The 22894-nt window shown below is 38.7% G+C and overlaps 1 protein-coding gene across 2 annotated transcripts; it reads left to right on the plus strand.

The window, feature by feature from the left end:
* Window positions 1–1111: 1111 nt before the first annotated feature.
* Window positions 1112–19194, plus strand: PRR14L (proline rich 14-like). 2 transcript variants are annotated; one of them, XM_009330796.1, is made up of 9 exons: window positions 1112–1615; window positions 3163–3244; window positions 4468–4533; window positions 5410–10231; window positions 13640–13708; window positions 14491–14659; window positions 14956–15062; window positions 16108–16179; window positions 16864–19194. In XM_009330796.1, exons 1-9 carry the CDS (start codon window positions 1151–1153, stop codon window positions 17138–17140), a joined length of 6129 nt encoding a protein of 2042 aa, XP_009329071.1. In that variant the 5' UTR covers window positions 1112–1150; the 3' UTR covers window positions 17141–19194. The 2 variants fall into 2 exon arrangements, with proteins under 2 accessions (XP_009329071.1, XP_009329072.1); XM_009330797.1 differs by having other exon boundaries at window positions 6787–10231.
* The last annotated feature ends 3700 nt before the right edge of the window (window positions 19195–22894 follow it).

Genomic DNA, 22894 nt, shown 5'->3' on the forward strand with positions numbered 1-22894 from the left:
GGGCCGAGGCGGGAGCTTCTGCCTCGAAGGAAGGAGAAGGGTTCGAGGCCGAGTTGTCCGCGCTGCGGCGGCGCTTCGAACAAAGGGGCGCTCCCGCAGCCGGCGCTCCCGCAGTGCCGGCCGGCCGGCACCATAGCTGGAATGAATTAGTCAGTGTCGCTAGGAAGGCGATCATTTCCTAAAGACAGCGTCCTCGTGCCTTGCCGTGAGGCTGGCGCCGGTGAAGCACAGTTCTTTATGGGCTGGTTTCGCTTAAGGAGCCGGGAGATCGACTAATGAGCCCGTGTTTTTGTAAACCGATGCTCCTGTAAAAACCTGGCTTAGCCCATTCCTGTTTGTCCATATACCTTCAGGAGCGATTGTAGCATCTTCACATGAATTTTTGCATGAAGATTGTAGCATCTTCACATCGGGGTTTTCGTTAGGCCGACAGCGCTTGTGTCAGATCAGTCGGAACTCCTCTCCCCTGTGATGTGCGCGCTGGTGTGTGCTCTCGCTGGCAAAGCAGGCTGCCAGGGACCAGCGCGTTCAGTTCTGGGCTGAAGAGGATCCCGACACCGGTACCAGGGCTGTGTGGAAGAGCAGTGCTGGCGCAATGCATCCTACGTACAGCGTGTTGGGTGCTTAAATGAGAGAAGCTACGAGGCACAGTGTATGATGGACGATGTCCCAGACAGTGTTCCTTCGAGGCGGAAAACATATGAAGAAAAGCTGGGGTTTTCTCCCAAAGATTAGAAAAAACTTAAGAAAACCACAGGAAAACAAATGACGCTGTAGTTTTAGCCAAGGAGTAGGATGTCTAATCCAAGCCCGAGCGATTTGCTTTATAGTCTCTTTTCAGATTTTCCAGAAGATGAGGGTGTATCTGCAGGGAGATGTTTGAATGTGAAAATGAGGCTTGGGAATATCTGTTTGTCCATACTCTCTTCTTCTGTTAATGAAGCATTTGCTTAGATACTCAAACGTTTCTTGGCTCCTTTCTTAAAAAGTTATTTGGAAGTATCTTTCTTAAATGTAGATGCTTGAATCTTGAAGAATGAAGCTTTTCCTTTTAATCTAGAGATTACTGCTACGTACGTTGATTTAACATTGCTTTTATTTTTAGGGTAAACTGTGAGAAGCTCAGGACAACTGATCTTCAACTGCCCTGATGCTATCATCTGGGGTGGAGCCTCTCCTTGATTCTTCTGTGTCTGCTGCAATAGAGGAATTGTACACTGGACTGCCAGAGAGCATCTCGACTGAACTTATGGCTGTATCGGAGCCTAATGTTGGATTAGATGCAAAATCTGATGTATCAACGCCAGTGCTAGCACACAGTGACAGTCCATCAGCTGAGCATCATAGGACTTCTGGAGTAGAAAACTTTTGCCAGAAGACAGAGAATTTGGGTGATATGCACAAGGTGATTTCTCATGGGCCAGCAGCATCCCTTACTGAAGAATTACTAAAGGCTGGAGACCTTGAAGAGGATGAAAAAAATAAAAAAAGAAACTTTAGGAAACTAGACTGTTCTAGCGATGGATATCAGAAAGAAGACAAAGAGGCGCAAGATGCTGAGGAGTATCATGCTGAATGCTGTGCTTTAACTCCTGGGGAAAGTTGGTCAAACCAAGTAAGCAAATGCAAAAATTCATCCCTGCATGATATTTTGAATTTAGGGTTAGAGTGGCTAGGCACAGGACTTCGTCCATGTGGTTTCCTGTTTCTTATTTGTGTCTTCTGGCACATGTGTCATTATTTGGATTATCATGGGTCCAGTGACAAATTAGACTATATTTCAGTAGACCAACAGTGTTTTAAAATACCAGGCTTTTCATTTTCTTAAATACTGCTGGAATGGTGTGAGGCAGATATGTAACAGAATGAAGAACAAAACTGGCTGGTGACTAAAAGGGAGGAGAGAAACAACTTAAAAAGCTCCTTGCCCGGTATCTATGTTTCGTGGGTACAGCATATTCTGCTGGTACTGTCATCCCCAGTCAAGGTACTAACCACTAAATAATAGTTATTTCAGTCTGGTAATAGTTTTATAATGCTACGGGGGCTCCAGTTTAGTATTTCGGGTTTTAATCTAAAAAGAAAGGTTATTCTTCAATTTTATAATTATTGTTCATCATTAGAGAGGAAATCACTGTTAGTTTCATCTTTCAAAACAAGATACTCGCATGGTCGTGGCTTTTTTTTCCCCTCCCCTCTAGCAAACACTGATAAATGTTATTTCTAGGCAAAGGTTTGCTGAAAAATGTGCCAAAGAATACTCTCTTAAAAACTGAAGAGTCACAAAACTCTCTATTTAAAAATTGAGATTTTTAGTGACTTTCTTGATCAGTTTTCTTTAGTTTGTAAATAGTTTTCACACACACCAGAAGAACATAGGGGAGAAAAAAAGTATTATGACTGAACACATACCAGCCAGGAAATATCTGGACAAGGTGCATAGGTGCCTGTTTTACACTGATTACTGGATGTTGCATAATACTACAGTACTTTGTGGTTTTAACTCTGGATTTTGGTATCTGTTTGATTTATTTGAAAGTCTGCGAAAATAAAGTTAATTAAATTGTCCATAGCCATTCAGTTTTCCAACTTTCATATATTTCAGATATGCAGGTAGTTTGGTTGTGGGGTTTTGGTTTGGTTTGGCTTGGGGGTTTTTTTGCAAGTAGACCTAGGTCATCTGTTCCTGGGTTGATGTGTTTTTGAGCCAAGGGAAGGAGTGGTAGAAGGCAAGTTCTAATAAAGATCAGAAAAAGTATGCATCTTACCAGAGGTATACAGTAATGATTTGGGGATGCGAGATAGACTTGGAGACTGGATTACTCTTCTGATTCAAATTTGCAACAATTTGCATTTTAAGCCACTTACGTTTTAGCTACTTGCATCCCAAGACTTCATTGCTGCTAAATACAAATCTTTTCTGGATGCATCATTGTTTAGTGGTGAGATGACAGCGATTGATGGGATCAGAAAGGAATGACGAGTCCTTGTGTGAACCACTTGGAATGCAAGGTTGCCTCTGTGCAAGGGCTGTTATGTTCTGAGGTTTCTTGGTGGTTTTCTTATTCAGAACTAACCTAGCTGAGTGGATACAGTCCCGGAAACATGCTAAACGTTTCAGAAAATCGATCAATCTCCACTGATATTTCTGTCTTGTTTCAGGAGGACCCTCACTTAAACCAGCATGGGGTGAAGTCTTTGAGAACCTGTGGCGCTGAAATAGCGGGATCTCTGAAGAACACAGGTGCATATTTTAGTTGTACATCCCTATCCACCCCCTGCTTCTCTCCCAGGTTACTTTTTGTTGATTTAAAATTGATGCATGATTGTGGGATAGCTCATTTATTTTGCTTTACAGTAGAAACTATTACCTTGCATAACTAGAACAATGTGGAAACTTAATCCTCTGCTTTTTCCTGACAGCATGTGTACTTTCCTGAAGACCTTTTATGTACAAGTTATTTAATTCAAATATTTATTTACCCCAAAGTAGAAGCTGTTGTTAATAGCAGACATTTTGCATTTCCTTATGTTTCAAAGCTGGATTATATGAGAGCAGTAATAGCAAAGATGTGAAAAAGTATGACTCATTCATTTTCTAATGTTTGAAAAAATAAAAAGTGCAGAATCCAAAGGAAGAGGACAACAAAACTAATTCTTAATTTCATTATGATCTGTAATGTTCTAGCTCCAAATACTTTGGTCACTTTGCCTGCATCTAGTAATTATTTTCTTTCTCCCTCCATGCTCTCATAACCAAAACTTGTACTTAGTTGAAGAATGCCATCTAGTCTCGGTCCTTAGTAGAAAATGTGAAAAAGATCTACAGAAGTCTGAGGAATTTGTTCCCTGTAAAGTTTTGAATATGAAGATATTCTACAGTAACTGTAATTTTTTGAATTAGCAGCAGCTTCATGATTTTACAGATAAGTTTATTAATAATCATAATTGCTTGGACAGAATGAGATATGCATTGTCTTCCTATGGATGACTTACTGACAAAAATGCTTTCGAGGAAGAAGAAATGGAAATGGCCGCTCAATGCACAGCCATATTTCTAGGATAGAGCAGATAAAGTACCCAGCTATATTGAGCTTTGATGTTACAAATAAGCATTATGATGTTGGCCATGGCTTCCTATGTATTGAGTTACAGGACCTGCATTGCACCTAGCTCGGTATTAGAGGAATCTGAAAAATAAAGGTCTTTGGATGCCTGCTGCTCATGGGGAATGCCTGTATTGAAAAGGATTGTATTTGTTACATTAGGTTTGTAGTGGGGTAGTTTGTTTGTTTTTTCTTCTAAAGGCTTGTAGTAGAATTGCTAGCATCAGTTCTCATTTTTAAGAACATTTTGGTAACCAACACTGTACACGATACTGTGTACAATACTAAAAGGAACTTCAAAAGCTGAATACCTTCTAAATTTATTATATGGTTCTGATTTGCTTTATTTTTTCTTATGCAGAAGAAAACCAAGCAAATGTTCAGGTGACAGCTGAAACTCTGCCAAAGCTCACTGAAGAAGTACAAGGTATGAAGGCTGATGGGACTAGGATATTTAGTAAAGCAGGATACAGGAATGAGAGAGTGGGTAAAGGTCTTCCACCTGAGAGCAATGAATGCCCAGACGTAGACACAGTCATGGCCAGAGCTGGGGTTTCAGAAACCAGGATGTTAGATTTTTTAGAGCCTTTAAAAGTCACGGATGTTGAATCAGCCACAGAGCATCCACAAGAAACAAATGAATATAATGGATTGAAAGCCCCTACTGCCATGCCATTGAGAACAGGGGGTAATGTATCTATTTTGGAGACTAGAGAAGAAAAGTTAACCAGACGAAATCCTGTTAATGAATTCAGTACATCACTTGCTAATTGCCAGACTCATCAGCAGGATGAAGAAAACAATGCTCATGACTTCTGTACTGGTCCTGTACCTAAACATAATGAACCTCATAGGTTGTCATCAGTAGAAAGTTGTAGAACGCTCTCCATAAAAAGTTCTGACGTTTTATGTTCAGTTCTGAAAAGCATCTGTTATCTGGACTTTAGAAATATGCCACTAGAAAACAATAGTATTGCAGTCCATGGAATTATCAGTGAAACCCCCAAAAAGTATCTTCCCAAAAACATCGAAAGTCAGACTCATGATCATGGAACTGGGTTTGTAGAAAATCAAACCTCCACATCCATGCCAGTGGAGCAGGTCTCAGTGGTCAGGAGTGAAGGATTATCTAGTGCTAAAACTGATCATAGGGAAGTAAGTGCTAGCGTAGGTAAATCATACAGCTCTGAATTTGAAGAGGCTGCTGAAGTCCGGAGAAAAATTGCTGTGGGAGATAACGTTGAAGTTGGTAGCTGGCTTGAAGCTCAAGAGGGTGCTAATTCTGAGCATTGTCATTCTTCAGTTTTTAGTTCTGTTGCTTCATCTCCTGAGGAGTTCTCAAAAGAAAAATTTAAACTGGTCCCATCAGAAGGTGATAAGTCGAAAAAGGACCAGTGGCAATTCTCTGTCAGTGATCTATGCAAGGATGATATAAAAGAAAATAGTCTATTGATGGAAACGAGCAACATTTCTTCCCATGAAATTGGACAGACAGACATATGCTTTTATAATACCTCCAGTAAAATTTCTCCTCCCAGCAGCCACAGCTGTCTGGATCTTAGTACCAAGCTAGAGAAAGATTCACCTGAGGCACAACTGCTTGAAAAGCAATCTGAGAGTAATACAACATCAGAAGAGTTGGCTGGCAGTTTAGTTGAAGCTACAGAAGCTAATAGTAATGACAGTTTGTCCACTGGCAAAGAAACTAATTTGATTTATACACTAAATGTACCTCTACCTCCTGTTGCACAAAAATCAAGAGAACCTCATTGTAATGAGTGTCCTCCTTGTACTGCTAATGAAGTTTCAAGCAGGGACAAGGCTCAGGATAATCCATCTGGAAAAGAATCAATCAGTGCTTCTGGAACAACAGGGGAACGAGTCGCTGAAATTGTGCTCCATAAAGACAAATTCAAGTCTTCAGTAAGTTCCAGGACTTTTGATAACCCTAATATGACAAGCAAAATTTCCCAAAAGAACATGAAGTCTTCAGCGGGAAATACAGAGAGTGTGATCACTGGTTTAGAAAATGAACGTAGTGACACATGGAATTGTAATAATCAGAGTATAAAAGGCCAGTGTACAGCTGCCAGTACTTCCTGTATTTTATCAGGGAATACACGTGTAGATGATGTTCTCCCAAACAGTCATTCTTTTAATGTTGAGGTTGATAAGAAGATTGAAGAAAATTGTAATTTGGAAGGAGAAGCTTCAGCTGGATATAATAGTAAAAAGGCAATCATCTTTCCAGAAGCACACTTTCCTTTGGCATGTGGATCTCTTCCTTGTGAAGATGACTGGGGCAACAGAGGTGTAGATCTGCATGGGATAAATGACATTTCCACAGCAAAAAACATGTTTTGCTCAGCTTATACTGCAGAGAAGTCTATTGCTACCTTGGTAGGAGATGAGATTTCAAATAAGAATATGGAGGTTGTGAAACAATTCGATCTTTGTAAAGTAACAGATGGCAGTGAAATTGTTTGTGACAGAGATGAGGCAAAAGAACAAATCGGCATGTGTGCTCTCCAGACAGATGAATTTGATAAAATAAGAACTGTGGATTTTCCAAAGGCTCCTGAAGGCAATCAGAGAAATAAGACTAGTGAACAGCTATTAGTCAGATGTTTGAACAAAAAAAACTGTGTTCATAATTTTGGATTTTGCAACTCTCCATTAGGCCCAAAGAAGAGAGAACTAGGCACATGTGAGAAGAAAGAAGTGTCATCGCTCACAGCTAATCCCTCTGAATATAGTGCTTCAATCTGCGATATATGTCCGTTACTCAACGACATGAATATTCAAACACGACATGCTAGCCAAACAGAAAAGACCCTTTGTCCAGTGGAAGATCAGCGTCTTGCATGTCAGAGTGAGTTTGATGGCCCAGTTCCGGGCAGCAAGCAACATTTAGAAAGTTTAAACAACCAACCAAACGCTGGCTTACAAACTACAGCTACTTGTGTGGAAGAAACGAAAATATCAATTGGCTCTAGTCGAAGCGAAGAGATACTGTTAAAAACAGGTGATGACCTGCCTCTATTAGTTCATAAATATGCAAGAGAAGTGGATTTGGACTCTTTAAATGATGTGAGAAATGAAGACTGTTCCGGATACGTGGGCTTCGTCAGTGATCTAATTGAGAAGACAATCGAACTAAAAGAACACGAGAACGGATGTGAAAGAGAAGATAAAGGAACTCTTGAAGAAAGCTTTTCTGATAGCAAATCACATTGCTCACAGCATGCTTGCTTTATCAAACGTGCAAAAGAGAAAGTAGATCTAGTGTTTGCAGGGAAAAAAATGCAGCAATCTTTGCCAAAGACGAAGTGGTTGGTGGAGGACCAGGAAAATACAGTTAGTGCCCGATTTTTGCCCTTCTCATCAATTCATGGGAGCCTGTCATATAAGCCAGAAAATATGAATGTGCTTTCAGAGACAGAAAACAAAAAAAGTTTGAGAATAAAATCTATCTTAAATAACTCTTGCCCGCAGTTAATAACATTTGAGCCTCATAAAGAAACTGATGCTCAGAAAGGTATTGGTCCATCCCATTTCAGAAAGTTTGACATCCAAGAATCTTTCAGTGAGACTCAGGCGGATTCAGAAACACTGTCAGCTCTGAACTTGGGAATCTGTCTGCCTGAGAAAGAAAAGCTGTATATGTCGTTTGAGAATACACAAATAGATAATCGTGATTTGTCTTCGGCCGAAGTTTTTAGCAAACATTCTTCAGTGACAAAACCTCTTTCTGTAACAACATCTATTAAGAGAAAAGCCAGCAATACTGAGATTCCATCTCCAGAGAATGAAACAGCAACTAGCTTTCTGAATGGTACAAAAAGCTCAAGAGTTTGTGTACACAGCGAAGAAAGTCTGAGAGATGAGGGGCATAGCATACTAACTGCAAAAGACAGGGATGTGACCTCGCCAAAAAGTACTCACCGTGGAGAGAAGTTTAAGAACGCATGTGTAGAAGAGAAGATGGGAAGAGAAGTAGCCCCTAGAAAAAAGTTACCCATAGATTCTTTTCTTGATGGAGAAGATTGTCTATGGGCCTTGTTAGAAGATTCAAAAGAGTCTGGTAGCAAAGTAGTCCCTCTCAGTACTGAGAATTATGGAAAGATTTTGGAAGAAATCCCAAAATCTAACTTAAATAATCTTTCAAAAGAAAGAAAGAATGCTATAAAGCTCACAAACTTAGCGGGTACCAGTCTACTTTCAGAAACTGTGCATGATTGTCAAGCTGAAGATGCATCTGATGCAGAAACTTCACCAGAATTGCAGTATAATACAACACCCACATTTTATCCGTGTATGAGAATACTATCAAACAGTTGCAAAGAATCATCCCCAAGCTGTGTGGTTTGCAGTGAAGTATGTGTGCCTTACAGATCAAATGCACAGAGCAAAGATAATGTAAAGGAGATTACAGAAGGCCAGGACACTATACCAGCTCATTCAGTTTGCAAGGAAAACGAGGCTTTAGGTTCAGAAAGACTTGATCAAATAGAGAAATGTCAGGTACTTAAACAAAAGAAGAAGTATGAGAAGATGGAAGTACATCTGTCAGACAAGGCACAACAAGAACAGAAGTCAGAATATCAAGAGAAAGCAAAAATCACACCGCAACCAAGCACATTGCACAGTTCTGAACTCTTACGCAGCTCTTCAAATAAGTTGGTGACATCAAGAAATACGAAGTTTGAAGGTCCTTCAGAGGAGATTTTTGCTGTCGGAAGCAGTGAAAATAAACTACGTAGCACTTTACAAGAAGTCAAAAGGCCAAAGATTACCACAGATATTATTAGTTCACAGTTTTTGAAGACTCAGGATTCAGAAATGGAAAACCTGAACCTTAATTTAGGGTATGATGGAATCCCTGGTGCCTTTGGAACTACAAATAAACTAAGAGGACCTCTTCCATTCAAAAGACAGCCTGGAAGGACATGCAAAAAAGTTCCCACATCATATCAGCTAAAAACCATAAGAAAAAGCAAAAAAATTAAAAGTTCACCTTTTTTTGAGATTCCTCCAGAAATATTCCCTAAGCAGGAAAACACACTTCTCAAATCTTTGTGTTTTCCATGTAAACCACCGACAATGGAAACAGAAACAGCCATGAGATTCATGCATATGCCAAGGCAGAGGGCCAAGAGGTGCAGTTTGTTGAACAGCTTGAAATTTAGAAAACATACCAAAGAACCAGCATTGTTGAGCAAGCTGTCTGCAATGGCTAGCAAACTCGTGGCACCTGCCAAAAGCATCCATAACTTAGAACCCCTGCCATATTCTTCTGAAATTCTTCCAGTGGCTGAGAGGTACAGCCAACGTAGATCTAAAAATCTATTGGAAGCCTTTTCTTGCATTAACAGGAACTTACACTCACGCTGGGCTGACAGTTGGTGCACCAAGATGTTCAGCTTTCAGCCTTTGGCACTTTATCCTGTAGAATCTACCAAAATACTTTTTTCAGACTTGAGCCACGAGCCTCCAACCTCTTTCTTGGATACCCCAGTTTTTCCAATTTCTTTTCACATAAAATTGGACTCCAGTCCTGTGACAGACCTCACAGGGATTACATCCCAGCACTCTGTACATCACAGACCAGTTTTGGGAGAAATGCCAGCACCGCCTTCAGAGTGGACTTTCTCTTTTCTTCTCTCTCAGAGGTGTTCAGATACAACAGCTTTCAAGGAAGATTCCAGACTAGATAACGAGCTGCATTCCTTTCTCTCTGTAACAACCCCCAGGGCTGTTGCCCTTCATCCTGACCATGGAAGAAGTGCAATAGCTGAAAGAAGAGGAGGTTGTTCCATGCTTGGCCTTCACACAGTGTTAGCACTTTCTTCCCCTGGATGTTACAGGATTTGGACAAGAAGAAGAAACTTAACCAGCCATATTCCTACCATCCAGAGGCTATTTATATCACAATTCACACAGGGTTTGAAAGGGGCAAGGTATCCAACTTCTGTATCAGATGACCTCGTCTCTTCATTGCCATACTCACTGGGCAGGGTACTATCCATATGGAGTCAGCGTGGCCCTTCTGCCCATCCCTCCGAAATCACTCTTCTCCATTCCAGTCACTGCAAGTGGCAGCCAAGTGTGGGCATCGAGAACAGGTAAAACCCATCAACTTATTTCTGAGATTAAGTATGTATAGGGTATGTACTTGCTCCTTTTTGGGAGGGAGAGGGTAATTGCAGCTTGCATTGGAGGGTCAGTTTCCCCTGTTCCAAATCTACACGTTCTGCTCCAAAAATGGCTCAACATGGAAGATTCTTCCCTACGGAACAGTCTGTTAGCTGAATTTAAATATATTTGCCTTCACTTCTTTAATACTATCCTGTTTTGGCAGAATGGCTAACTCTATTTTCTTCTCCCTTGCAAAATATACACACCATGCACCAGAATATATAATGCAGAAAGGTGAGCTACTTCATTAGGTCTATTCAGAGTGACTGCAGAACAACTGGATTTCTGAGGTAGGAAAGTTTTTTTCAGAGGTCTGAGCCACAAGTGCCACTTGGAACTACTGTAAAATGCTCAATATCAGATTAGAAAGAATCCTAAGGGGCGCGGGGTGGCATTTGCTTAAATTTTTAATTGTATTCCATGACTGTTCTATGCTAATTGAAACCTCTTTATGTATGCTATGCTTTTTGATAGTATGTGCCTGATGTATTGTTGGCACAAGCAAGTGTAGCTCCAGTTCAGGTTGATAATGAATTTTTGTGTGTGTCTTGTTCTCGATATGAGTGGGAAGAGGACTGAAGTCTACTCTGCATATTTAATTTAACTTTGCTATCAGCATTTGAGATCTTGTTACTAAGAAACAGAATGAGAGAAGAGGTTCCTAGCTCTGCTACAGGATTTTTGAAAGCTCTTGAGCAAAGATTTTGCCCTTTATGCCTCAGTGATGTGGGGCAGTTCAGTCCCTGATTTTACAGTCTTGAGATTCCTGGACAGAGTATAGGCTCATGAGCACTGTAGAAAATTCGATTTGATTTCTTTTGTTTAATATGGCAGTCTCTGGAGAACTGTTGAATTTGGCTTGTCTTATGTCATAGCTTGACATATATATAACCAAAAATCTTGCCAGATAAGTAATGCTGCATTTTGCTTTGTATAAATGGATAACATACCTAAAATTTTAAGTATATCACTTGCTAGTGTGTCTACCAAAGGTGTGACTGAGCTTATGAAAGTATTACTCCATTCTGGGAGTTGTCTGCACTAAAAGAATGAAGTTGAATAATGGCATAGAGACAACTTCGCAGCACATTCTATTGGACCTGCATTCTTTTTCATTCCATACGAGTCAATATATCAGGCTGAATTTTCTAGTGTACAAATTAGTACTCTGGAAGTAGTCATACCAGTAAACTGCAGTTGGAGCACTAAACAAAAATGAGACATTGTTGCCATTTTTTAAAAACAAACACCTTTTTAAAACTTACTTCTGTGTATGAGGTGAATTTGTTATTTTGTATTGTGGAGGCATGTTACCCTTGGGCTGGGAGATCAGAGCTGACTTATGCTCTCTTGTTTTCTCCCATACTTAAGTCTACAGACTCCTAGGCAGCTTGTTACAGCATATCCAGTTAGCTAAAGTATAAGAGGATTTAATTCCTTGACGTAAAGGGTAATTTGAAAACCAAATGTTTTGCTATGAATGATCTTTATCCCAAAGGCAGAGAAGCCAAATCAAACCTTATCACTTCAAGTGAAAAATAACCCAAAGTTAAAATACTCTAAAACTCTGTTTGTTTTTTCTCTAAAATATCTTACAAATATGCGTATAAGGTAGCTTTAATTCTTCTGCCCTACTCAGATTTTCTTTAAAGTGAAGTTATTGTAGCATGCAGTGAGTTGAAAAGAATGTTTGCAGAAGTTTAAAGAAGTGCAGCAAATAAATTCTATTCCTAAAAAAGTTAAGGAAAAATTAATATTAAAGGTTTGGCTATAAAACAATATAAAGAACAAAACCTAACATTTTAAATATTTAACACCATTTTAGATTCCATTTTGCTGAAGATTGATAGCCTGTTCTCATCAACTAGTAATTCTTCTTTTTTTAAAGGTATTAACAGTAACAGTGACAAAAGGATAATTCAGTAAATCTCTCTTAAATTTGTGGGTACTAAAAAAAAAATCTCCTGTGAAATAAATGTTTGGTATATAAATACAAGAATGCAAGAAGTATGTTCGGTGCAGTATAAAAGCATTTTCAGCTCCCAGAATAACAAAAATCTTTGCCTGTTTTGATTAAGATTGTTAAAAATCAGAAAAATTAAAAAGTGGCTCCAAGTTCTCTGTAGGCCATTTTCTTCTGGAAGAGATTTGTCCTCTTTAAATTATTTCATTCATTGTTAGTGTTTTTAATAACCAGGAAAAAAAGGAACTAGAGTAGTTCTCCTGTCTAAAAATCTTCTGTCACTTCCACTGCTAGTAATAAAGCATTCTTTAAGTGAAATCTTTTTTCTAATTAATGCTCATTTGGATTCAAAATTTCTAAAGTGGTTTTTTTCTCTCCCTGTAATTTTTTATTATTTATTGCATAAAACAGTATGGTCTGCTTCTAGCACGGAGGACTCTGATGCGTTATTGATGCGGGTTCCAGTAGTGTTGGGATAGTGAGTGGAACATTGAGACAAACAAAATGTCATAGTTCTGATATTAAATGACAAACTCAAGAAATGGGTCTTTCTGACCTCCTTATATTTGGACTTATTTGTGCTGCCAGCATGGTTGGTTTTCATTTATTTTGTAGTGTTCCAGTCTGGCTGTAACTTCTTTGCTTTAGAACAGTGAAGTACATTTAGCTGTTAGTTTGGAAGAACAGCAAGTACAAGATTTGCTGCTTAATGTAATAAAAGCTGTCCCAACCAATTTTTTTTCCCTGCTATTAATAGTGTGGGCACAAAAATAAAGCTTAACATTAAAGAACTTAGAGCTGCTGTGCTGACTTTTATGCCATAGAATTATGGTAATTACCAACCCTTATGGAAAGGCCTTTGGTTATTCCAATCGATTAAGAATATTCAAGTAAGATTGTGGGAGTTAGAGACAACAGGGAGTTACTCTTATGCAAATCCTTCCTTTCACTTGTTACTGTTGCCACTCTGCGCTTTTTTATTTAGTAGCCAAATCTTTCAAGGTTTTTGGTTACTTCAATTTTAAAACCTAGGGGTTTTGAATGAGGAATATAGACTTTCATAGAAATAATTACAACTTTCAGACTAATACTGTCTCCCTCTCTGTACTTTTATTTCCTTTTCTCATCACTACCATTTTTAAGTTAAAGTAGGACTGTTTCCCTAACAAGCTGTCAGCGAAATTTAGTGGACTAAATGGCAGATGTGGCTTGCTCTTGTATCATTTTAGTCTCTCGTTCTTATTCCTGATATTAGCATTTTTTGTCTTACAGTCCAGTTTATACTAATAATTTTTCCCTCATCTTTTTTATAGCGTAGACCTAATTTCTGTCTGTCTCTTTTTGGGTTTTTGTCATTCTTCTTTTGAACCAGCTATGCCATGTTACCGCACTTACCTGTACAGAGTATGGAAGCACTACAGACTGCAGGTCATGAGATACGGTGAGTCTCTTGGACTTTGATATTTATTCTGAGTAGTGGAATCATAAGTTTTCTCAGAAAGACATTGCTTATGTCATTTTGGCTTTCAGCTTTTGGCAATTCACTTCAAGAATAGCTTTCTGATTAAAACATTAGTGAAGTAAACTGACTGGATCATGTAATGGAGAAGTGTGGAGGGGTATTAATGCAAACACCATGTAGATCATTGCACGGGACAGTTCTGTTACTTTCAACCATGTTGTGCCACTTATTATGAAATGAATATGTGAAACTATAGAAGTTTGTTTCCTTACTTGGGTATATGTTCTTTCTGTCTGAGCAACTGGACGCTAGGTGCTGAAACTTCCTTCTATTCTTTGTCAGTGTTGGGATGGCAGATATAAAAGCTATCTTTTAAATTTATCTGTAAAGAAAAAGTAATAAATTAATAGTTGTGTCAAAGAAATTTGCTGGCAGAAAAGGAGGATTAATCACTTTCTATCAGTAGTTACTAAATAGAGCTGTAACCTGTTTACCTATACAAAAAGGAAGAGAGTAGGTTTAAAATTACATGTTCAAATACACCAGCAGTTTAGTTTGTTTCAGTATCAATGCGGGCTGCAGCAGTTTTGGGCTGTATGTACGTACCGGAGAAAGTGTTCACTTACTTGGGCAATTTCTATGAACTGCATTGCTTTTTGTGCTCATATTGCAATTTAGGAACATCACCTGAGAGCATGGAATGGTGTTGCAGCACAAATTGGGTATTAATCTACATATGTTCCCTTCTTCCTCTATTACAGCCTGGAAACTTTATTACCTCTTCCATTACCAAAGTCTTGCTCACTTCCAGAATTGTTGCCATCTCCCCCAAGGCTTTCAGCATCGGAGCTCCAGGCCCATGCCCTTGATGAAGCTGATGCTTCTGTTCCAGCCTGTCTTAGATCCCAAGATGACACAGAACTGAAAAAAGTGAGTTCATTTTAGACTTTTAGATATCTCAGACTCTTGGTTCCCCAGAACTTGAAGCTGCTGCTGCTGAATATTACCTAGTAACTGTTAAAGACGAGAGAAAAAATAGGCTGTTAGTCCTAGTCTGTGCTGCTTCTTTCTTTTGTTCAAGCAGAAAGAAGGTGGCAAAACAGAGAGGAATGTTTATTCTATAGATAATGTATACTCAACATAAAAGGGAATTCTGTTGACTAGCATGGTCATTATTTCCTTCATTTTGATTTTTTTTTTTTTAATTTTGTTTTTTCTTTCTTAAGACTGAGCCAGAAAAGAGGCCAAAGAAAGTCTCACAGATCCGAATCAGGAAAACTGTTCCTAAGCCGGACCCTAACCTTACTCCAATGGGACTACCCAAACCAAAAAGGTGAGCAGTATCTTTTAAATGGACTCACACTAGCTTCTGTTGCTTACATTTCCTGCATAATAATGTAATCATTTCAATAAATGCTTCTTTTACCACCACCATTTTGTATACTCCCAGTTGAGTGGTCTGATGTTTACTTCCTTAATAAGAAAATATTGACACAGCTGTATCAACTGTATAAAAGACTGAAGAAAGAAATTGGTCTTTGAACGTAACTTTTTTCAAGTGAGAAGGGATAAATAAAGGACTATTGGATATGAACTACTGATGGGTTTTAGGCAAAACGTGGAAAACTAAGCTGCAATGGAATGATTTTCTAAAGAAAGAAGTTCACATTGATAAACGCACATTGAAAATAAGTCATTCTACAATGCACAGTGAGATGGAGTGATCCATTAGGAAGTTCTGTTGATGCAAATTATGTTGGAGTTCTTCACAGTCCCTTCTTTGTTTGTGGTATATGATCTTAGGGAAACATTAGGTCAGTGTAAATGTGGGTAATCACAGTGCCAGGTATTGACAAAGCTTTTCCAGTCAGTCATCTAGTATTTTGTTCACTTCTGTCTTAAACAGAAGTGCCAGCTTTGACAAAGGAATGCAGTTCTTCAGAGATCAGCTTGCTAATTAAGTGTCAATAACTAACTTTTAAAATCAGTCTCAAGAGATGAAATGTTAATCTGCTAAACTAAGTCTTTTCTTAGCTTCCACAAAAAAGTGACCTGTGAAGGAATTTCCCTTTCTTCTTTTGAGCATCATTATTTTGAAACATCATAGAATGCTAGAAGGAACATTGACCTCTGCAGAAATGGCAAGTCTTGACCCAGACCTTATAAAAACACTGTATGAAATTAGGTGCTTAACGACCTCATTTTTCATTCCTCCCTATCCCCAATTAGAATCTAAATCTACTTTTTAAGTTAAAGCATAATTATTTAGCGTTTAAGCATAGAACGCAAACCATACTTGTTTCTAGTAAATCTGCTTGTTGTGAAGAGAGGTAGTTTTGAAATTCTTTTCTTGATTAATTTGTTCATTACTTTTGCAGGCTTAAGAAGAAAGAATTTAGTTTAGAAGAAATTTACACAAACAAGAACTATAAGTCCCCTCCTCCAGCCAGGTTGGTTCCGCTTCCTAATGAGAAAACTAAGATAAATGTAAATTACTTAGGCAGAGAGAGAGAGAAGATTAAGGGTGTCTGAAAGCTAAGAGGGAGATAACTTTTTAAAATTGCTCTAGTTTAAAGTGGTAGAGAAAGTTAATTTAAAAATAGTATCTTTTACTATTTGGATGGAAAGCAGTGAAATAGAATATCAACTAAGAATTTGCAGCTGTTTAAGTATGGCTTTGTATATTTTTTTTCATCTACTCATTCATTCCAGCCTCCATCCAAGTACAGTACGTACTTCTTCAAAATTCAAAGGCAACTAAATATTCTTTAAAATACTAACAATAACTGCCTGTCATCAAGTATAGCATGATTATCAAGACTGGTACACTTTTTAATGTTCAAATCTATTTATTCTATAAAATCAAGATTCTATAATTGTGCTTTTGAACTGAAATATGGATAGAAAGAGATTCAACCCAAATGTTTATGCAGCAATAACAAATTATTTAGCTAGCAGTAATGTGCAGTTGTAGGAGGTGTAGGCTGTAGGTAAGTATACATTACAAGAGGTGTGGAGGGACTGTAAAAATGTAGAAGTTAGAAGTGTGTTTACTTGGGTTATGAAATCCACCAGTCTCCCTGTCCTTAACTGCTTCTTGAGTATTCATGAGTTCTGTCCTTTGCTTTTACCAGGAGCTTGGAAACAATCTTTGAAGAGCCCAAGGAGAAAAATGGACGCTTGGTCTCTGTCAGCCAGCAGAAGAGAAAGCGGATTCTAGAGTTTCAGGACTTTACTCTTCCCCGGAAAAGGAAGACACGAGGCAAAATCAAAGCAGCGGGTAGTTTCACCCGAGCAAAAAAAGCTGCACTACAGAGCACTGAGTTAGATGCTCTTCTGAGTCAGAAGCTAATGGACCTTGAAGCCTTTTTTGCAAAGGAGGCTGAGCAGGAGCAGGCCTCTAGCATCTGAAGGAGCCATTTAGCTGAAAATGGTCCAGTCAGCTCCTTTAGTATTTTAGTCCTGTTGGGAGAAATCTACTGACTTCTTCATACATTACTCTACCACTCTGTTCTAATATCTGATGACCAGTTTTTGGCTGTGGCCCTCTTTAAGGTGCTATTTTATTTTATTTTAAAATGCTATTGGAGGGATTCTTTTAGGTCCCTGTTTGACTGTAACACAGCCACATACAATTTACCATTCCTTCCCCAACCTCTGGAAATTACTGCTAATGTTTAATTATGTTTAAACACCTTTTGGGGGTAGAGTAGGAGTGTAAAGCAGGAAGTAGTGCACCTTCAGTGATGCTAGAACTCTGTACTCCAGATCATTTGCACATTTGAGTCTGCTGTTGTTACTGTAATGGCTATTTTGAAGAACCTGACAGAAGAGACATGGTGTTTGATAAAGATGAATTCTAGCAAACACATTCTTCATATACCACTAAATTTTTAATAATTAAAAGTAGCTGTCTGGGTTTGCTTTCAATTGTTTCTTCCTTCCATTTACTTAGAAGGTTCCTTCTGAATTTCTGTGCCCTTCCTGGCTTCAGGCAGCAGAAGCCCCACATAACTAGACTTTAAATAACTTGCACTTTGTATGTGTTTCTCTATTTGCTGCATGAGGACACCTTTTAACATGATTGAGCTCAAAAAAAGGTAATATTTTAAGAAAAAATTGTGCCCAGTACTAATTTTTCCCAAATAGTAGAGTTTTTAACTACTTGGCTATTGCCAACCTCTTCCCCAGAGGAAAAGGTAATTAGCCCACGAGGATGTTAAGCTGCAGGATACGTAAGTAGAGGTTTTTAGTTAACTGAGCTGAGCTGCTGTATGCAGGGAACACCAGCAAAATCTTTGAGATTCATTTTTAAGTTATTTAATTCCAGTAAAACATCAACTTAATTGTAATGCCAACAAGAAAATAATTTTTTTTCCACCTTGAGGTTTTTTTTACCACTTTAGATTTACAATTCATGTAGCTCATAATTAGATATTCTCTGTACAGCACTGTTGTACGTAATAGCTAGTGTTGTACAAAGAGCCTCCTAGCATGTGGAATTTTTTTTTTTTCATTATGTAAGGCCATATGTAATTATCTGATGCAGCCCTGGGCAATTTCTCAGCTATACCTTTTGAGGGAAGAGAGCTCCTTTCTGGGATAACTTCTGTTAAACTTACTTGAAGCATAATTCAAAATGAATGCTAGCTGCGTTCAGGTAATTTCTGTCCTTTAGTGCCTATAGAAGTTATTCAGGCAAAGCTGTCATTGCTGGGATGCTCAAATTTAATTAGTCTGTTCTTTCTTTCACTTGTCACTTGAAACTTGCACTTTCTTATTTACCTACCCATATAATAGAGTTCCTGTTTACCTTCAAAATGAGCAAATATCTAGTGGGTGGGTATTTTTAATAAAGTCCCAATAAATGCAGGACTGAAAATACCGCCATTATCTTCTGTTGCTCTGCCACTTCTGTTACTGACCGAACAGAAAACTAAAAATTAATAAGCAATCTGTTGAATTTGAGAGCTTTGAAAGTAGAGAAATGGAAAAGGATTAGTACACTGTGTGTGCCTGAGTCTTGAAAGAAATGTAATCTGGGCTTGTTTTACTCCCAGCTGATGTGCTGGGATTGCTAGAAGTTTACATTCTTGTTTTGGAGGCTAATTATCTTTAATCAGGAAGACTGAAGGAGAGGAATGCACGCTTAAAGTAGTGGTGTTTGGGTTTTGAGGGTAAAATAACAAGGCAGGCAAACTTTGAACATATTGACATACTATTTCAGCAGCAAGGTCTGGTTAACCTATTTGGGCTGCTAGAGAACATTTTAATTGATCCTCTTTATTTTTATAAGAAGAAATCCCTAAAAAATAAAGGTTGACTGCCTTTTTAAAAATGTTTAAAACTTTCCCTGTACTGGTTTATTAGCCCAATTGTTGACTGGTTGGAAGCTGTAGAAGAGTAAGATATATATTTTTATGGATTTATGCTATAGAATGGGGTTGTTACACAGCATTCATTCGCCTTCTATTAATATGGGAGGCTTCTAGTCCTGTGACACAATTGAGCTGTAGCCTTACTGGGGCTTTTAAGGAAACAAGGGTATGGGTGGGGAGGGAGGAAACTTGGGTCCAGGCAAAGTTCAGACCTCTAATGTGCTTCAAAACATGGAACGTGTTGCGTTTTTCCTTTGGGTTGTGGATTTTTTGGGGGGGTTGGATTTTTTTTTTCATCTGCTGCTCTGCTCTGTCCTGTTTCTGATTGCTTTGAAATAACATTTCTTAGCTTTCTTTTTAACAGCTACAGCAGAGAGAGCAGAGCAAAGGAAACACTCCATTCTCTTTTGTTTACAATAATTGGAGGAGTTACAAAATGATGTTGCAGTTGCCTAGCTTGTCCCAGACCTTAGTTTGTGGAAACCCAAATATACAGCATTATTCTGTTTTGGTTTAGTGTTTGTATGATGATAGAGATGCAAGCTAATTGCGACAAAGCATCTCTTCCCCACCTCCAGCATACAGATGTCAGTCATGCTTGTGCACTTTTTCTTTTTTCCTTTCCCACCTCTGTTCCTGTTTACAGCACTCATGGAACAGCCTTGTTCCTTGTGGCTGCTGCTTGTACACTGGGAGTGATGACTGTGCAAAAGCTAGGTATTTGCCACTCTGAGCTGCTTCTGTCCCAGATAATTGAAAGAAAAAAGTTTAGAGGATGCATCTTTTGGCATCTTGCATACTTTCCTAGCTGAAGGATATGTACACTTGCTTTTTTATAAAGTGAACCCACTCCAGTGAGGATTTTTTTTTTGTATCATCATGGAAAGACATTGTACTTACTGCTCACAGAATGATGACTCAGAGCAGCTTGAGAAGAATTGCAAAGCTTTTGCCGTGTACTGTCTCTTAGTAGTAAGTTTTGCAGAGCCAGGCAGCTCTTTGCTAAATTTGCTGATTATGGGAGGTAGAAAGACCACTTTCCAAAAAAAAAAAAGAAAAAAGAAAAAAAAAAATCTTATTTCCATCATGCTACGACTGGAGCAGCTGAGGCTACTTAATGTACGTTACAGCATTTGCCTGGCTTGGCTGGCCTTGTGGCTGCATACATTTGAGTTCTGATGCTTGCTGGATATGATTTTCTGCAAGCAGTCCTCATTTATTGTATTTGATTTGAGGTAGGCCTTTGGTATATTATGTTCCAGGTGCTCTTCTAGAATATGGATGGTAACTGTGGATTAAAAGTCTATATGATGCTATTAAGTTAACAAATAGCTCAGTGAGAATTTGTACACTTGTGCCATTAGCCTCCATCATGCTCTTGGCATTTTGTTTCTGTTCAATATTGTGTGAATCTAAAATTTTACTGTTTCTTTTGTGTGTGTTTTTAATTTATGGAAATAAATTTTTCTGAGAACCTTTCAGGTTTTTTAAGGCCTTCTTTAGTCTTGTATCAGTAAATACATGATATATCTGTCTTGCATACATGGGGGGGAGAGGTCCAATCTTCAAAGAGATTAACACCGTTAAGTAACTGGGTGGGCTGGTGGTGAGGCATGGAGCAGCAATTCTAGTGTTCATTCATCTGTAGCCATACTTTAACAGGAACAGGAACAGAACTGGGGAATTTTAAGCATGATCCTAGCTACTGTTCATAGTGTTGACATGGCATCCATCTCTTAAGGTAGCAGAGTAGCAGGAGCCAGACAGCACAGACAGTTCCTGCTAGGTTCAGAACTGAGAGATACAAAGCTGAAGCAGGCCAGTAGTTCATGCACTACAGTCTGTGCAAGGCATCAGACTGATGCTTTTAAACCAAAGCCAAAGCATAGGAACATCAAAAAGGCCTGTTAAGCATCTGTAATGTCTATGCCAGAAAACAACTCCCCCTCCCCCCCCATAAAATCTTGTGTATAACCCAGATTTTTAACTTATTTCTATTCATCTGCACGCTGCTTTTGGCAAAACTAAGCTGGCAGATGTGTTTCTTCACTCTGTTCTCATAACCCCCTTCTCTGATTGAAGTGCAGTGTTACGTGGGTCCCGCAGATGGCATGTAAGCTCCAGTAAAGAAAGCAAGGGAGCACCTCAGACCTAAACAAGCATCCTGCTGTTCCCCTGCTTCTTCAGGGCTACGGCCTGCTGGCTGCAACACAGTATATGAGGATTATGTTCTGTTACCATACTCGGACTTGCTTCATTCACCGTTTGCCTCTCCCTTTTTTCTCTGAAAGGTAGATGAGTTTGGACTTGAATCCTCTCTTTGTTGTTTGATTAGTCAATGTCAAACAAGGGATAAATGAGAAAAAGAACAGTCTTGGCTAAGATGCACTGAATCTAAAACCCTTGCTGCTGGTCAGAGTGCAATTTTTTTCTTTCTCAGGAAGTCAAAAGGGGGAGGAGAGGGGTGACAGTAAGTCAAACAACAGAAAAGACAAGGTAGACAAAGACGTGGAACTAACTGTTTAAACCCAGGTATTCTTAGCAGTGTATTTTACAACTGAGTACTTTACTGCTGCCTCACTTTGTTGTTTTTGCTGGAGGGGTTTTTTTTAATGTTTTTTCCTTTATATGGCAGATACATTGACTTTATTGCAGCTGGCATGTCTTCACTATTTGCATCTCCTTTATTGCTAGCTGAGGTTAATACAACTGCAATATATGTAGCAAGGACTGGAAAGTTTTGGGTGAAGGATCTTTTAATTTTTTTTTTTTTTTTAATTAAAAATCTTAACCTTGCCTGGTTCAGGGTGCATGGGAGCTGACGGTGGTAACACTCTTGCAAACTGAAATGAGCCCTGTCCATGAAGAGCCATCCACTCTAAATCTTTATCCACTGACAGGCAAAACAAATACATGATACATTCTGTTCAAAAGGCTTCATATCATGTTCAGGCAGTTTCTACTTGTAAAACCAATGCTGTTTAATGGATAAATCATATTTTGACACTTCAGAGAATCATAGATTCAAAGGGTCAAAGTACTATAAAGTAATGGTTGGAGTTTTTGACAAGGTTGAATATCCATTGCTTTCCTTCACCTTAAGGCTGCAAAGCATCCAGTTCTGCTGGCTATTAGATGCCTTAATACATTAGTTTGTGAGAGAAAAATGTTTTGATTTACTCGTATAAATCCTTGGTTAAAAAAGCAAATACATTCTTCCTAGTTAAAAGCAGAAAAGACTACTGATTCTGATAGCAATTGCATATACAGCCTATAGCATATATGTGTATTCAGCAAGGACTATCTAGCTGTAACCAAAATCACGGATACAGGAGGACAATGTTGCAACAACCAAAATGTCAGCTGATATTTTTTTTTCCATGGAAACAGTTTATAAGACAAGCAAGGCAAACTGCTACCAACTAACCTGTGCCACTCACGACAGTCTGTATTTTAGTCCATGGTATTGGCCCTGCTATTTCCACAAAAATGCTGATTTCTCCATAGTAGTTGTACAGAACTGCTGATCCTAGTTCTGTGCTGTAGGTTAGGCAGACTGGCCTGTGCTGTTCCACATGATGCCATGCTCCAAACAAGAAAGGGGTGACATATGAGTAATATTACATTATATCATAAACATAAAATCTGCTTTTTTTTAAAAAAAAAAAAAGAGTATTCAGCATACATTTCTAGAGATGATTGTTTCCTTGCTGATTGCTTTGGGCAGGTTAGACTTGCATATTTCCTTGTTTTCAACATTGATGGTGATGTATGTGCCTTGCAAAGC

The sequence above is a fragment of the Pygoscelis adeliae genome, unplaced genomic scaffold (assembly GCF_000699105.1).
Source record: "Pygoscelis adeliae isolate BGI_AS28 unplaced genomic scaffold, ASM69910v1 Scaffold358, whole genome shotgun sequence".
In the NCBI taxonomy this organism is placed as follows: domain Eukaryota; kingdom Metazoa; phylum Chordata; class Aves; order Sphenisciformes; family Spheniscidae; genus Pygoscelis; species Pygoscelis adeliae.

Excerpts from the sequence above, each read along its gene's own strand:
- PRR14L (XM_009330796.1), top strand. The coding sequence starts at position 1,151 with ATGCTATCATCTGGGGTGGAGCCTCTCCTTGATTCTTCTGTGTCTGCT. Across the intron at positions 14,660-14,955 it reads ATGACACAGAACTGAAAAAA|ACTGAGCCAGAAAAGAGGCC; the intron begins GTGAGTTCATTT and ends TTCTTTCTTAAG. Across the intron at positions 15,063-16,107 it reads GGACTACCCAAACCAAAAAG|GCTTAAGAAGAAAGAATTTA; the intron begins GTGAGCAGTATC and ends TTACTTTTGCAG.